The following is a 15701-nucleotide window of genomic DNA, read 5'->3' as shown; positions in this document are numbered from 1 at the left end:
GTCTCGCTAAGTTGCATTGGGCCTCGCTAAATTGCTGAGGCTGGCTTCAGACTTGTGGTCCTCCTGCCTCAACCCCTTGAGTCTCTGGGATTACAGGCGTGCATCACCATGCCCTGCCCAGCTCTTCTTTTAAAGGAAACTTGGTGAGGATGTGAATAGAAGAAAGAAGACTTGCCTGGATCTTGGGGTCAATGGGAAAAGGAGGAACAGAATGACTGAAACATCTAACAGTATTTGGAATTGGAGCAATTTTTTTTTTTTTTTTTTATGATACTGGAGTGCTTAACCACTGAGCCACATCCTCAGCCCTTTTTATATTTTATTTAGAGACAGGGCCTTGCTAAGTTGCTGAGGGCCTCACTAAGTGGTTGAGACTGGCCTTAGACTTGCCATCCTCCTGCCTCAGCCTCCCAAGCTGCTGGGATTATAGGTGTGTGCCACCATGTCCATTGAATCTGATTTATTTAACTGCAGAAGATGCTTCTGAGAGGCAGAGGTTGCTGGAATCTGCAGAGGTCATTAAATCTGGTTACCAGTGCCATTGCCAGCAATACTGTCCTTGATGGAGGGCTGTGTGTTGGGAGAGTAACAACACATTGGCCCTTGAAGTGTGTTGTGGGTAGGAACCAGAGAGCCTGAACTAGGCAGGTGGGGTGATGAGCTACAGGAACTTGGGGAGACCCTCACTGCTCTGTGGGTGGGGACTGGGTTAGCAGTGATGTGGCTGTACTCTAAAGCTGGGTCAGGACACTCAACTACTCAGAATCTGCCTTGCGACATGAACCCAGCTGCTTTTACCTGCATGTCTAACCTACCTGGGAAGTCCTAAATCATGGGTGCTTCTCTGGACATAAGTTGGTTGAGTCTAGTGGATATTTCCTAGAGTCTTTAGGGTTTTTCTCCTCCAAGTCTTGAGCTCACTGGGAGGGTCTATTTCAAGTGTAACTCCTCTCTTTCTGCTCCAGATTGTTCTTAAGTTCTAGGCATCTGTTTCTTTTCTCCCTTCCTCCTTTCCTTCCTCCCTTCTTTCCTTTGCTTTTTAAAGGGCTACTTATCTCTTTTTCTTTCTTTTTCTTTTGGTATTTTTCTATGGATTGAACCCAGGGCACTTTATCAGTGAGCTACATCCCCAACCTTTCTTTTTCTCTTTCTTTCCCTCCCTCCCCCCTTCTCCCTCTCTCTCTCTCTCTCTCTCCTTCTTCCTTCCTTCCTTCCTTCCTTCCTTCCTTCCTTCCTTCCTTCCTTCCTTCCCTTTCTTTTCTTTCTTTTCTTTCTTTCTTTCTTTCTTTCTTTCTTTCTTTCTTTCTTTCTTTCTTTCTTTCTTTCTTTCTTTCTTTTCTTCCCTCCCTCCCTCCCTCCCTTCTTCCTTCCTTCCTTCCTTCCTTCCTTTGGGGATTGAACCCAGGGGTGCTTAACCACTGAGTTACCCCCCATCCCTTTTTAGTTTTTTATTTTGAGACAGGATGTGGCTAACTTGCTTAGGATCTTGCAACATTGCTGAGGCTGCCTCGCCCTGAGTTGCTGGGATTACAGGAGTGAGTCATTGCACATGGCCCTAAAATCAAAGATTTAAAGGGCTATTTCAAAATGCTAGAATTGTTTAGTGATCCTGCTGGCCATGATGCTTTCACTTCTGCACCCTAGCAAAATTATGGGATCAGGTTAAAAAATGATCATACTTCTTGGGCTAATGAGAATTGCCAATTGGGTGAGAAAGCCAGGGAGACCCATGTGTTCTTCCATGGACAAAGAAAATTCACTATAAATCCAAAAATTCAGAAATGGAATATGCTAGGAGTTCAGAATAAAGTTAGCCCGGGATGGGAAGAATTGGTGAGCCCAGAACGACAGAGTGTTAGGTATAACTGGTTTGCCCTAAACAGGTTTTCACATATTTTTTAGTGGATTTTAGTGCAGTCCTTCAAGTCGGAGTTCAGAATGCCCTTTTGTGTGCTCTAGATTTTTGGTTCATGTTAAAGGACCATTTAAGATTTGCATCCCAAGAAAAAATCATGCTACATAAAAAAGGTCCAAGAATCCACCCAAAACACTTCTTGGATAAAGTCTAAAAAACACTATTGTGAATGCATCTCTTGAAGGAACAAACAAACAAACAAACAAACCATTATTCTAAATGAAAACGGATTCACTCAATTCTTTTGTTGTTGTAGAAAATTTCAGAATAGGTAAATTGCTGTCTAACTTGCCAATGCATGCATTCACCACAGGGTACGGAACACTTTCTTGTGCCAGCATTGTCTGGGGGATGAGAAGAACCATTCCACATAGCTGAAGAGGGCCTCTCAGTGCTTCCAGAGAAAGGCAGTGAAAACCACAGGGAATAAAGTGCCGAATGTGCTCTGTGTGGTGGTGCACACCTGTAATCTCAGCAACTCGGGAAGCTCAGGCAGGAGGATCACAAGTTTGAAGCCAGCCTCGGCAACTAAGACTCTATCTCCAAATAAGAATGAAAAAGGACTGGGAATGTAGTTTAGTGGGAAATGTCCCTGGGTTCAATTGCCAGTACTTAAAAAAAAAAAAAAAAAAAAAAGAACATCTATTGCAAGATAGAGGGGGAATCACACAATTGACTACTGTGGACACAGAGACCAAAAGGACCACCATGAATGGCTAGAAGGGTGTTGAGTATGCCCAGAAGGTTCCAGCTGTGACATTCTCCAGCCCTTCCAGTTGCACCACCTGCTGCTGCTGCTGCTGTGGTCCATCTTGGAGATGTGCATCTGGTATGCCTCCATAGCCTCCTGGATGTCCCAACACTTTCATAGGACTGACATGCAATTTTCTTTTCTATGCTGGCCAATTCCTGCTTCCAAGCTCAAGCTATCATTCTGGTGAAGTTCTGTTAGGTAATTTAGTTGTTCTTCTGTTTGCATCTATATCGTTCCTTCTGTAAGGTCTGCATTTTTTAAAAACTTTTTTAGTTATTGATGGATCCTTTTTAAAAAAGTTATTTATATGCAGTGCTGAGAATTGAACCCAGTGCTTCACAAATGCTAGGCAAATGCTCTGCCACTGAGCCACAATCCCAGCCCAGGCCTGCATTTTTAAGGAATAGCTCTTCTGATAATATTCCTTGAGGGTCTCAACAGATTCCTCTGGACTGGCCTGTGTTTTCTGAATCTCCTCCATCTTAGGTAGTAGTGCATCAAATCCTGAGCTCTGCATGTCAAGGGGGTTTGTTATGGAGCTGGATTCTCCTACAGCTACACCCCCAGTTGGCTCACATTGAGCCTGAAGTGGCATTAGAATAATCTTCCTCACTACCATATTTTGGGTTCTATTGAAAGTTCAGAATCACCTTCAAAGACTTCCCATCTACATTCCACTTGTACTTACTCTAAATCATCCTCCAAAGACTCCCCCCACCCATCATTCCCTCTAAAAAGTTCTTCAGGTTAGAGATGTCTGCGTTGCTAATTTTGTTCTGAAACAGGAATGTGATCTCTGGGTTTTGAGATCACAGCTTCTACTGCTGAATGGATGACCTGGGAGAAGCTGGAAAATCCACCTTTGACACTATTCACCACACCTTCACTGAAGCTAGTCACCTTTCCTCCTATCTCCATCAGATCCTGGTGCACATCCCTGAAGACATTCTTTGGGTTGGCAGGGGATCCCATTCTGCTCTACCTCCCAGAGCTTTTGGTGGTAAAACTCAAACTTCTTTTGTAGTTGAAGGATGGTTTGAGCAGATTTCTTCTTCCCTAAAATCTGCTTGATATGGGTGGCCTCTTGCTTGTCTGCACTGTTGGCAAGCTTTAAATACTCATTAACATTGTTGTTCCTGGGGTTGTTTGTGTAATCTTATTTTTTATTTATTTTTGGGGGGTATTGTGGATTGAACTCAGGGGTACTCAACCACTGAGCCACATCCCCAGCCCTATTTTGTATTTTATTTAGAGACAGGGTCTCACTGAGTTGCTTAGGGCCTTGATAAATTGTTGAGGCTGGCTTTGAACTCACAATCCTCCTGCCTCAGCCTCTTGAGCCTCTGGGATTTATAGGTGTGTGCCACTGCACCCAGCTTGTTTGTGTAATCCTTTTTGCGGTGCCGGGGATTGAACCCAGGGTCTTGTGCTTAGGACGTAAGCACTCTACCAACTGAGCTATCTCCCCAGCCCTGTTTGTGTAATCTTGAACTGTTCTGTGAGCTTCAGGATCTTCTGCCGCAAGCAATGGCAGCCTTCTTTTTCTGAGGATCTAGTTCTATCCACCTGAGTCTGTGTGGATGCTGCCATCTGTGGTGGAGGCCACCACACTAAAAGTCTGGCGAGGTTGTTTACTTCTGATCTCTGCAAGTTACCCCCTCTCCCAGTAGACATGCAACAGCCTCACAAGCTATTTATATCACAGTGGAGTTGGTAGGAGCATCAGTTGTGGATGAAGATCTAGGTGGGCCTGAATGTATAGCAACTGCCATCTCCTGGCCAGATTTCTTGTTGATCTGATAATTTATCTTTGGGGACTTCTGGCTTGCCCCCCACTACTATGCAAACTCCTTGCCCTCTTCATCTTGGGTGGCACTTGGATCTGCTGCACAACAGAATCAGAGCTGTAGGATGGGCAGGAACACCATCAATCTCAGCATATGTGTTCTGGCTCTACAGATAAATTTCAGGTTCTCCATCTGTCCAAATTTGCTCAACATATCATGTGGAGATACTGATGACCTTGTGCGCTGGTGCTGGAAGAGTTGCTTTAAGCCTTGGCCAATCACATTCATGTTCTCCAAAGCAAATGGGACATTTTAGATAACTTTTGTTCTGATTCTGTTTCCTTTCTGACCTTTGTATCTTGGAATTTGCCTCTAGGATCAGGGTCCTCATATAACTGTTTACTGCCCTGAAGTTCCATCAGTATCCTTAGTATGCTTATTTGCAAACAAACAAACAAACAAACAAAAAAATTAAACACACCAAGACAGATTATGTAGGCATTTGCTTTAGCAGCAATTATGCATGCAGCTGTGAGATGGAGGCTTCATGCCTACCTTCATCACTCTTCTTCAAGCACTTCTAAGAGTTTTCTGTCAAGAAAAGCCACAGCGAGGGAAGGCGCAGCCAGCAGTGTCTGGGCTCTCGCGGTCGCTGGAGTTCAAGCGCGCCACCCTCAACCACACTCCTCCCTGCCCCTCACGGCTGCCCCTTAAACTGGTCTGGCGTGCCACAATAGGCACCAGCCATAACCATCGCCCCGCGCCCAGGCGTCTGTCTTCACTGGGTGAGCGTTTGTGGGTAAGGGGTGGTGACAAGAAGTTTCGCATGCGCCTTCTCTACGGACTTTCAATTTTTTGCTGCCGGTCCGCTGCGAGGGTGGCCAACTCACTCACTATGGGGCTCAGCGGTGTCCTGCTGCTCCTGGCAGAAGCTGCCCTGTGTGCTCCCCGGGGTGCCGCATCTGGTGAGTTAGGCTCCTTGCGGTCCTTCAGAGCGCGAGCTGTCGTGAGATTCCAGGGCTGCAGACAGGTTCCAGCGAGGGTTGAGCGTCTGCCGGAACTGACGGGCTCCGGAGCGCGGTCACCGGGTGGCGTGGAGGGGTGCCGGGCTGGACGCAGCCCTTTTGCCACAAATCTCAATTCCGCTTTTCAAGGTTACCCGCAACCGACAAGTCCCGCGACTCAGATCAGGGCAGCACCTTGCTTCCTTGCCACTTCTCTGCCCTGTTCTTGGTTTTCGGACCTTTCTTTACTTCTGACGCCCCTGAGCCCCCGGAGCTGTCTCCTGGGTTGCTCCTTTGAGCGATATTCAAGGACCCTTCGAGGTCGGCCTTTTGGGGATCGCTTCCCACTAGTGTTGGGGACAGTTTCCAGGCTCCCGAAGTCCTGTGTTCTCCCGGAATTCAGCGGGGTGTTGTCATCTGAGCTCACAGGAGTCCTCACTACCTGGAGTTAGGGGTCTTCCTTTGTTCCTGCCGGGAGCTGGTAGGGACATCCCAGCCTACCACAGCCCTTCTGCCGCTGTGGGGACTGTGGCTGCACCATTCAGAATAAGGGAGATTAGAGGTTGAAGACTTTCTGGGCCAAGAGATTTTTCCTGTGACTTCTCTCAGTTCCACACGCATTGTCCCCTGGGCTCCTGCTGCCTGGGGGAGGTGGAGTCTTCTCCTCTCTTGCACCCCCTTTATCCTAATATGAGCTTGTTCTTTGACCAGATGTTCCTCAGTTCCAGCTCTCCCTCCTTAGCCTACTGCAAAGAAGGAATGAGGGGAGGGAGGAGTCACAGTAGCATTGGTGTATATGTATGATGCTAGGAATTGGACCCAGGGACTTGCACATACTAGGTAAACACATGGCCAGCCTTTAAGCTGGAATTGTAGAGGACATTTTCTTCTTGCCTCTGTGAGTTTCCCAATTTAAAACCTTTCTCCCAGCAGCGGACTGCAACACATACCTATAATCCCAGATACTTGGGAGGCTGAGGAAAGAGATCAGTTCCAGATCAGCCTAGGCAACTAACTAGGACCCTGTCTTAAAAAATTAAAATAAAATAATAAAATAAAATAAAAATAGGCTAAGGATGTAGCTCAGTAGAACACATTTTTAAATGATGTGCTATATATAGAACATCAGAACTTATTCCTAGGATCTAACAAACTTTGTGCCCATTGATCAATGTCTCTCCTTTTCTATTTACTCTCAGACCCCACACCCAGCCTCTGTTAACCACTATTCTACTTTCTCTGAGTTTCAACTTTTTTTAAAAAATCTTTTACATTTAAGCTAAAGCACTTTTCTTTCCTTACCTTGTTTATTTCACTTAATTCCTCTAGGTTTATCCATGTTGTCACGAGTGATAATTACCTGTTTTTATAGGCTGAATATTATTCCATTGTGTGTGTATATCACAGTTTTTTGCTTTTTTGTTTGTTGTTGATTTGTTGATTTGTTTTTGAGACGAGGTCCCACTATTTTCCCTGGGCTGGTTTTGATATTCTGGGCTCTTGCAATCTTCCCATCTCAGCCTCCTGAGTAGCTAGGATTACAGGTGCTTGCCACCATGCTTGGTTAATGCCAAAGTTTTAAAATCTATTCATATTGATGGACAATTAGATTGTTTCCATGTCTTGACTAGTATGAATAATGCTGCAATGAATGCAGAGTGCAGATCTCTTCAACATCCTGATGTTAATTTCTTTGGGTGTACATGCTGTAGTAGTGGAATTGCTGGATCAAATAGTGGTTCTATTTTTAGATTTTTTTTGCCAGGTACTAGGGATTGAACCCAAGGGTACTCTACTACTGAGTGACATTCGTACCCCTCACCCCTTTTTTAAAAAATTTGAGGAAAGTTCTCCCTAAGTTGCCTAGGCTGTCCTTGAACTTGTAATCCTCCTGCCTCAGCCTCTCAAGTCTATTGAGATTGCCACCATGCCCAACTGCTTTTAGTTTTTTGAGGAACCTCCTGTACTGTTTTCCAAAATGACTACTAAATTACAACACCAATAGTATTCCCTTTTCTCTACATCCTTGCCAACACTTATTATTTTTCATGTTTTGACAATAACCAATCTAATAAGTGTGAGGTGGTATCTTGTTTTAATTTGCATTTACATTTATTTACATATCTGTTGGCCATTTGTTTTTTTTTTTAGAAGTTGATAGACCTTTATTTTATTCATGTATTAATTTTTTTAATTAATTTTTTTTTTTACAGACTGCATTTTGATTCATTGTACACAAATGGGGTACAACTTTTTACTCTATGGTTGTAAACAAGGTAGATTCACACCATTCATGTAATCATAAATATACATAGGGTAATACTGTCTGTTTCATTTTACTATCTTTCTGTTCCCCACCCTCTCCCACACCATTTTCTTTACACCATCCAAAGTTCCTCCATTCTCTTCCTCTCGCCACCTGCCCTCGTTACATATGGTCATCCACTTATCAGAGAAAACATTTGGCCTTTGGTTTTTTGGGCTTGGCCTATTTCACTTAGCATGATATTTTCCGACTTCATCCATTTACATTTATTTACATATCTGTTGGCCATTTGTATGTCTTTTTTTGGGGGGGAAGGAGGAGGGTTGAATCCAGAGGTGCTTAACCACTGAACAACATCCCTAACCCTTTTTATTTTATTTTTATTTTGAGATAGGGCCCTGCTAAGTTGCTTAGGGCTTCTAGAAGTTGCTGAGGGTGGCTTTGAACTTGAGATTGTCCTGCCTCAGCTTCCCAGGTACTAGAATTACAGAAATTGTGCCACCGCATCCATCTATTTGTTGGTTTCTGTTATTGGGTAGTTTGAGTTTCTAGAGTAATTTGGATATTAATCCCTTATCTATACATGATTTGCAAATATTTTCTCCCAGCCTGTGGGCTGTCTGTTCACTCTATTAATTGTTTTCATTGCTGTGAGGAAGCTTATCAGTTTGAAGTAATCTTGTTTGTCTATTTTTCACTTTCATTGAGGTGTTTTGAGATCACACCCTAGGAAGACCAGACCGATGTCAGGGGGTTTCCCCCCTGTATTTTCTTCTAGGAGCTTTATAGTTGCAGGTCTTATATTTTGTTGTAAGAGTTTACTATGATGCGCAGGTTGCTGTGGAACTTGTGGTTTTAGGGGATCCTCCTGCCTAGCCTCCTGCATAACTGGGACTATAGTCCTGTTCCACCACATCCTGCTTCAGGTCTTACATTTAAGTCTTTAATGTATTTTTAGTTGATTCTCATATAAAGGTTGAGATAAGGGTTCATTTTCATTCTTCTAAATATGGATTCTAGTCTTCTCAGCAGCATTTATTGAAGAAACATCCTTTTTTCCTTTGTGTATTCTTGGCACTTTGGTCAAAAATTTATGGACAGTAAATATGTGGGTTTAGTTCTGGGCTCTGTACTTTGCTCCATTTGCATTTTCTGTCCATGTGCATTTTCTGAATCCTCAGAGTGGTCAGGAGAGCAGAAGCTTTGGGTTGAACATGGATGAGCAGTCATTTCCAGGAAGAAGTATCATTTGTTGTTGTCTCTTCCTCAGGAGTTCACGATCTTCATTACAACCTCACAGTGAGATACCAAGGTGGACCTGTGTACTCAAGGTTCTTTGCTCAAGGTCACTTGGATGATCAGCCTTCCTGCACTATGAGAGTGAGAGAGGCAGGGCAGAGTCTCAGGCACTGTGGGCAGAAACAGACCTGGGACTCAGAGACCCATGACTTGGCAGAGGGACAGGAATCTTAAAGCAACCGTAGCAGATATCAACTCCCTGAAAGATCAGAAAGGAGGTGAGTGTGGGAAGGGACACAGGTGATATGAGACTTTCTCCATGAAGGATGAGGGCAGACTCAAAAAGGGACCTGTCCCTTTTTGTAGCATAGAGCATGAGGTTGGGTCTTTTGTTTCGTGAATTTGAAGAATGATATCTTGACACAAGGGTGGGAGCAAAGTAACAGAATTTATTATTGTAATAGAAAGAAAACAGAGCTCCCAAAGGAGAGGAGTCTTAAGAAAGGGATACCCAAGAATGGTTATTGTCTAGGGGTTTGAAGAGTTCTACAGGGTTAAGAGAGCTAGTCCCCTACCCAGTCCTGGTAAGGTGCTCAGTGTCCACAGCTCTTCATGAACTCTTTAGTCCAGCCAGATTACTGTGCCTTTCTTGATGGGGATCTGGGTACCAGGAAATAGATGTCTCATTATCACTTAGTTCTTTCTTTCTTTTATTTCATTTTTCCTCTCTGCTTGCACAGGCATTGTCCTGACCTTGATGAGGGCTGACTTGTGGTTGTAGTTTCTCAGCCCTCCTACACAGAGACTTGACTCTGAAGGAGCCCAAATTTCCTGTCTGTCCATTTTAACCCTTTGTCCTGCCTCATTCTCACTGCATTTGGCTGGGAAGGGCAAGTGGAGGTCTCCATACAGCTCAGCACAGGGAGACATTGAGGAGAACCAGAAAGGGGTCCCCTGAAGGTTGAAGTTTCCTACATGGGCAGGGAAGACAGAGTAACCAGGGGATGAAGAAGTGACTACAGGGCCGGGGCAGGGTCCATTGCCTCACAGAATCTCTCCATTCCACATGCTCTCTTCCTTCAGCCTCTGTATTCCATCTTCCATTGTCTTCTTCTTTTTTTGGGGGGGGGTTTACCATATTTATTTATTTGAAGGAATCGTATAAATTAAAGAACATAAGTGGATGTTTTGGTACAATTTATAGAAAAGGCGAAGGTAACCCCAACATGCATACACTGCCTTGGTGACCTGGGAAGTCTCTTCCATAGCTATGGGGAAGTCAGCCTAAGGTTTAGCTCTCATTATCACTGCCTCCAGGGTGTGCTTGTCAAAGAGATACTCTGCCATGCCAGATTCTGGGGCTCCCATCTTGAGCAAGTTGGTTACATGGTCATCCAATTCTTTGATGGATTTCACCTGCTCATTCAGGTAATGAGTCTCAATGAAGTCACACAAGTGGGGGTCATTTTTGTCAGTAGCCAGTTTGTGCAGTTCATTCAGGGTGTTGTAAGAATTCAGTTCCTTGAAGATGTAGGGCTGTGGTCCCTATCTCTTTTCTGCATGTGATGCAGGAGACAGTTTTAACTCCAAGAGCCCTCTCTAACCTTCTCACATGTGTCCCCTACTCACATCTCATCTTTATTCCACTGGAACCTCTGATATCCCCTGTTGCATTTCTCCATCTGCCTCTCCTATAGTATCTCTCTGACTTCAGCCAGAGATGTGTGGCTCTGCTTGGAAATTTATCATGATTTGATTGGGCCACACAGAGAATCCAGGACAATCTCCCCATTTTCAGATTAATTATATCAGTAATGTCCTTTCTGCCATATAATACAATCTAGTCACTCTCCCAAGGATTAGGGCCTGGGCATCTTTGGGGATTATTCTTCAGTCCCCACAGCTCTTGTGTTGAAATCAGTGATGAGCAAGGAAACAGCACTTCTGAGAGGGAAGAGCTGAGTCCAGAAATGGGGAAATTGCCTGGGGTCCCTTGAAGTGTCTATGATGAGGGGAGTTGGGGTCTCCCCTCTTATAACAGACTAGGGGATATTGGAAAAGGGGAGCACAAAGATCTGAGAACCCCAGGGTAGAGCACGGACCCCTTCTCAGCTTCTGACCCAGGGGACATGGCCCCCAGGGGCCTCCCATGGGAGGGGACTTTGGAGGGCCCATGTCCTCCAGGAAACCAGGTTTCTGTTACACCTGTGGGGAGTGAGGACATCCTGAGAGGACTTTGGAGGTTTAGCATTTATGAGCTGAGAATTCCAGGGGGTGCCCTGGAAAGATATCAGGAGTTGGGGTGATGGCACAAAAGACAGAACAGGGGTGTGCAGAGGATGACAGTGCAGGATCCTGAAGGGGACTGAGCATTGGCTAACCAAACAGGGAAAGGACACAAGAGGTTAGTCCTGGTGGATTCAGGGCAGTGAGGTGGGCTGGGAGAGGGGCAGGTGTGGGAGCAGATGGGTCTAGGCCTTGTCTGTGGATGGAAGTGAGGTTTGGGTTGTTGGGTCTCAGTGCCATTGTGGAACCTTTTTAGCCCACTGGTCTTGGGGTGGAGTGTCTGAGGGTGGAGGCTGAGGGAGGTTGTGGATGATTCACTCCTGAACCAAGGAGGTAGGTGGGTGCTCACCCCTTAGCTCAGGTCTGCTGAGACCTGCTGCTGGAGGTGCCTATTCTGGGCACCATGAAAGACCCTGGCACAGACCCTTCTTCTGCCCTGCTGAGGAGGACAGAGGCCCAGGGGAGGCAGAGACTGAGAACGTCCCCCGATAGTCCCATTATTCATGTCCACATTATAGGACATTAGTTGGAAAATGCACTGTTGTTCCCAAGAGATCATTTTGTTTTAAAACCTTAGTGAATAGGGTGTTTCCAAGAATGTAGTTTCAAAAAACTGAGAAATAAGGGGCAGAGGAGATGTTTTTACTTTTCCCTTGCCCAGGGTGTGGTTGTCTGAAGGAACAGGGGCTGCTCCTGATCATGCTTTCAAATGCAAGGAGTGTAATTGTGAAAATTTTATACTATTTGACATTGAATAATATTAGGAAATTAGAGTAATTTTCTTTAGTGTCTTGACCATATTACGATTGCGAGAAAAATGTCATTTCAGAAGAGATGAGCACTGACTTATTTAGGAATGAGTGTCACAATGTTGGCATTGATTTTTTTAGTGTTTCAGCAAGACCTATACAATCATAATTTCTTATACACATAAAACAAATGTGACAAAATATTGAACTAATTAGGTCTATCATCACTCTTGTACTGTTTATTCAAAGTTTGGAAACTTTAATCTTTTTCACGTAATTTGGAGATAATTTAATGCTTCCTAATAATGTGGGAAATATTCACAATGTAATACTGAACAAAAATTAAGTTTCAAGACTATGTGTGTTAGCCAGAGTGGTGATGAACACCTATAAACCCAAGCTACTCTGCAGGCTGAGGCTGAAGAATGGCAAGTTCAAGGTCAACCTGTGTGACTTAGTGAGACACTGTCTCAAAATTAAAATTTAAAAGAGGGTGTATTCAATGGTACAGCACCACTTGATTTAAGTAAAAAAAAAAGGAAAAAAAAGGGAATAAAGTAATAAAAGATTATGTGTGTCTAGAGAAATTCTCAGTTGAGGGTGAATCAGTGTTTGTCAGTGTCACATTACTGCAGTTCAATACCTAAGGCAACTAACTTATGTAAGAAAAGATTTATTCAGGTCACAGTGAGGGGGTCCAAAGCCTGCACCTTTACCAGCTCAGTTTTGGTGAGGACAGTGGATGGTGTCCTGCTGTGGTGTGAGCATGTGGCAGAACTAACCAATTACATCACCAGCTAGGCAGCAGAGAGAGACTGGAGACCATGCCCCCAAATCCCTCTATGACCTAAGGACCTCCCATTCCCATTAGGCCCCAGCCCTCAAAGGTCCACAGCATCTGCACTACCACTCTACTGAGAGTCCAAGCCTTTATGTAAGGCGCTGTGGGCAACACACAGACCTGTACCAAACCATGGCCATGGCACAGTGCATGTGCAGTCACTGTGGACATTTATTCATCCATTCAGTCTGCAACTTTTTTCAGATAAGACCTTGCAAATCACAGAGATGTTCAGCTAACATGTTTTTTTTTGTTTTTTTTTGCGGTGCTGGGGATTGAACTCAGGGCCTTGTGCTTACGAGGCGAGCACTCTACCAACTGAGCTATCTCCCCAGCCCAGCTAACATGTTTTGAAAGATCCTTTAAGAATTTCCAAAGGAAGTACAGGGGAAATTTTACTCAGTCCCCAGAGCCCAGGGCCCCAGGGCCCCTGACAGAGATGAATATGTCATCAATGTTTCATGTATCTCTCCTGAAAAAAAAGTTATTCAAACGCTTTCATCATTGCTCCATTAAGAAGGAGCACTGGAAAGCAAGAGGAGCAGAGGAAAAAATTTCAGCTTTGTGGGGTGTTGACGTCAGGTGCTGGTTGGTGGGGTAGCATGGAAGAGAAAGCACCCTCGGCCAGGGCACAAGGGCTCCTGAGCTCTTCTCTACTTCAGTCTCTGCCACTTCCAGGACCTAGACACCTGTGCAGTCTAGGGTGCTCAGAAACTCCTCATCCAGAGCTTACGTTTAGTCCTCTTCTTGGCTCCTCAGTGAGCATCCTTGAACAGCACAGTGGCGCCAACATGTGGCCATAAAGCCGAACACACTAGACCGAGTGCCCAGATCAGAGATTGTTTTGAGTTGGGGAAGATTTGGACTTTTTACCTTAAAATTTTATTTCATGGGCTTTAAAGCGTCATAGTGGGTATTTTATACTATTAGAATACTAATGAGTCTGGAAAATGTCTTAAACAAAAGCAGAGAGATGTAAAACCACCTTTCATCTCCACTGAGAGAGGATCCTGCTTAACCTTTTGATTGGCAGATTCTCATAGACTTAAGTGTGAAGGGGCCCCTGGAGCTGTGCTGTGTAGCAGCGCTGAGTTCCCCCGAGTTGTTTTCTGTGCATATGTTGTATGCAGGGCTACATACATACAAGATGAATTATTTTGAAACTTACATTTGAAAACTTTATATGATAAATAAGCAACTTTATATGATATTCCAAACTCATTTAAACACTTTACTTTTACCAAGCAAATATTCATTATAAGGAAAAAAAAGACATAATGACTCCTGATTGGGATCTCTCTTTCTCTTTTTCTGTTTGGGATCAAACCCAGAGCCTGATGCATGCTAGCTTATGCTCTACCACTGAGTTACATCCCCAGCCCCCTTTTGTATCTTATTCTTTCATTGCAAATGATGTTTGATTAATCATCTTATATCTAAAGAAACCTATGTATTTTGCATTTTGTTTTAAAAATCATAGATTTCTTGAATACACATGGGATCAAATTGTTTCTCACAGTTATACACCAACACACATTCATCCAACCATCTATCTAGATATTCATTCAGTTCAGATTTATTAAGTCCCTGTTCTACAGTAGGATTATTCCAGATGCTGAGGATACAGGTGGTGACAACTAGACAAAGTCCCTACCTAAGGAACATCTACTTCAGAGATACAGACTGATGACCAAAGAAAATTATTCAACACCATTAATAATTGCTTTTGAGAAATATGTGCCTGGTCCACAAGTTTGCTAGTGGCAAAAATGACTGACAGGGACACTATTTCAGACAGACTGGTAATTAGAAGCCATACCTGAGAACTTGATATCTGCACTCATAGCAGGCCCTGGATGGTGTGAGGAGGGAACATGAATGCTTTGTAAATTGTAACTGCTGATTTGGTGAATATTGTTGTCCCACTCCAGAGGAAAAGATACACACGCACACATCAACTCCTGCAGCAGAGTCAAGGTGGTAGCTTTCCTAGTGGCCCAGGTGAGGGACTATGACCCTCCACACAGAGCAGAGGTGGGGAGAGGGCTGCACTCAGAGAATGAGAACCTCAGGGGTCCTTCAGGGCTTCTTTCAGTGGTCTTTATCTCTGTTTATCCTGGACTTTGGAGGGCTTTGTGCCCCAGCAGGAGAAAGCCTTTGAGAAAGTGAAGAGATCCTCAGGAGCTCTGACTGGTGCCCACAGCCTCAAGGCTGGAGTCTTGGTAACTGTCACTTGAGGGAGGGAGAGGGCTGCTGGCTCTTCTACCTGCCAGAAACATAGAGGAGAGGCATTTGACTTTTTGTTTTGTTTTTGTAAATGCATCAGAGTGGAAGATAAGGAGGCTACTTTTCAAATGACATCTTTTACAGTCTACTCTCAGTGTGAACTAATTAGTTCACTAATTAGTTCTCAGTGAGAACTAACTAATCCCTAGGAAAAGAGAGCAAGGTACTGTGGGGGACAGCAAGAGACATCTTGAGGCAACCCCTATTTGCACCCACCACCCCTCCCAGGACCATTTGCTTCCCTCCAAGGTCAACTGTGGGTAAAAGAAGGAGGGGCCTGCAGGCTTTAGCCCTTTCCCCCTCATCCTTCCTCTTCCCTTATTGCCTGAGTTTTCTCCCCTCCTCCGCAACCGCAGTCCCCCTAGAGCTAAGCACAGGAGGCTCCAGGACTGGAATCCTCTTTCCATTTCAGACCTCGGAAGCAATTCACAGACTGCTGTCCTTCCTGGTGACTGCCACGGTGTGGAGACAGAGAGCGTCGCCCAGCTTGGCTGAGTTCCCTTATGGAATCCTTTCAAATGTTCTTGAAACTCCTCATATCACAAATTCAATCTCCTTCTTTTAGACTTGCACT

At 44.4% G+C, this 15701-nt stretch overlaps 1 protein-coding gene and 1 pseudogene across 1 annotated transcript in view; one reads left to right on the top strand and one right to left on the bottom strand.

Moving 5' to 3' along the window:
- Positions 1-1985: 1985 nt before the first annotated feature.
- Positions 1986-4875, bottom strand: LOC124988749 (transmembrane and coiled-coil domains protein 1-like; annotated as a pseudogene).
- A 4273-nt stretch (positions 4876-9148) lies between these two features.
- LOC124988750 (MHC class I polypeptide-related sequence B-like) overlaps positions 9149-15701 on the top strand; it is a 28465-nt gene continuing 21912 nt past the window's right edge. The window contains exon 1 of the mRNA XM_047558484.1: positions 9149-9243. Coding sequence (XP_047414440.1) covers positions 9171-9243 — 73 coding nt within the window. The 5' untranslated portion in view covers positions 9149-9170. The remainder of the gene's footprint in view (positions 9244-15701) is intronic.

The sequence above is a fragment of the Sciurus carolinensis genome, chromosome 7, assembly GCF_902686445.1.
Source record: "Sciurus carolinensis chromosome 7, mSciCar1.2, whole genome shotgun sequence".
Taxonomy (NCBI): Eukaryota; Metazoa; Chordata; class Mammalia; order Rodentia; family Sciuridae; genus Sciurus; species Sciurus carolinensis.
Note: the sequence above shows the minus strand (reverse complement) of the source record. Positions and strands in the feature narration are given on the sequence as shown.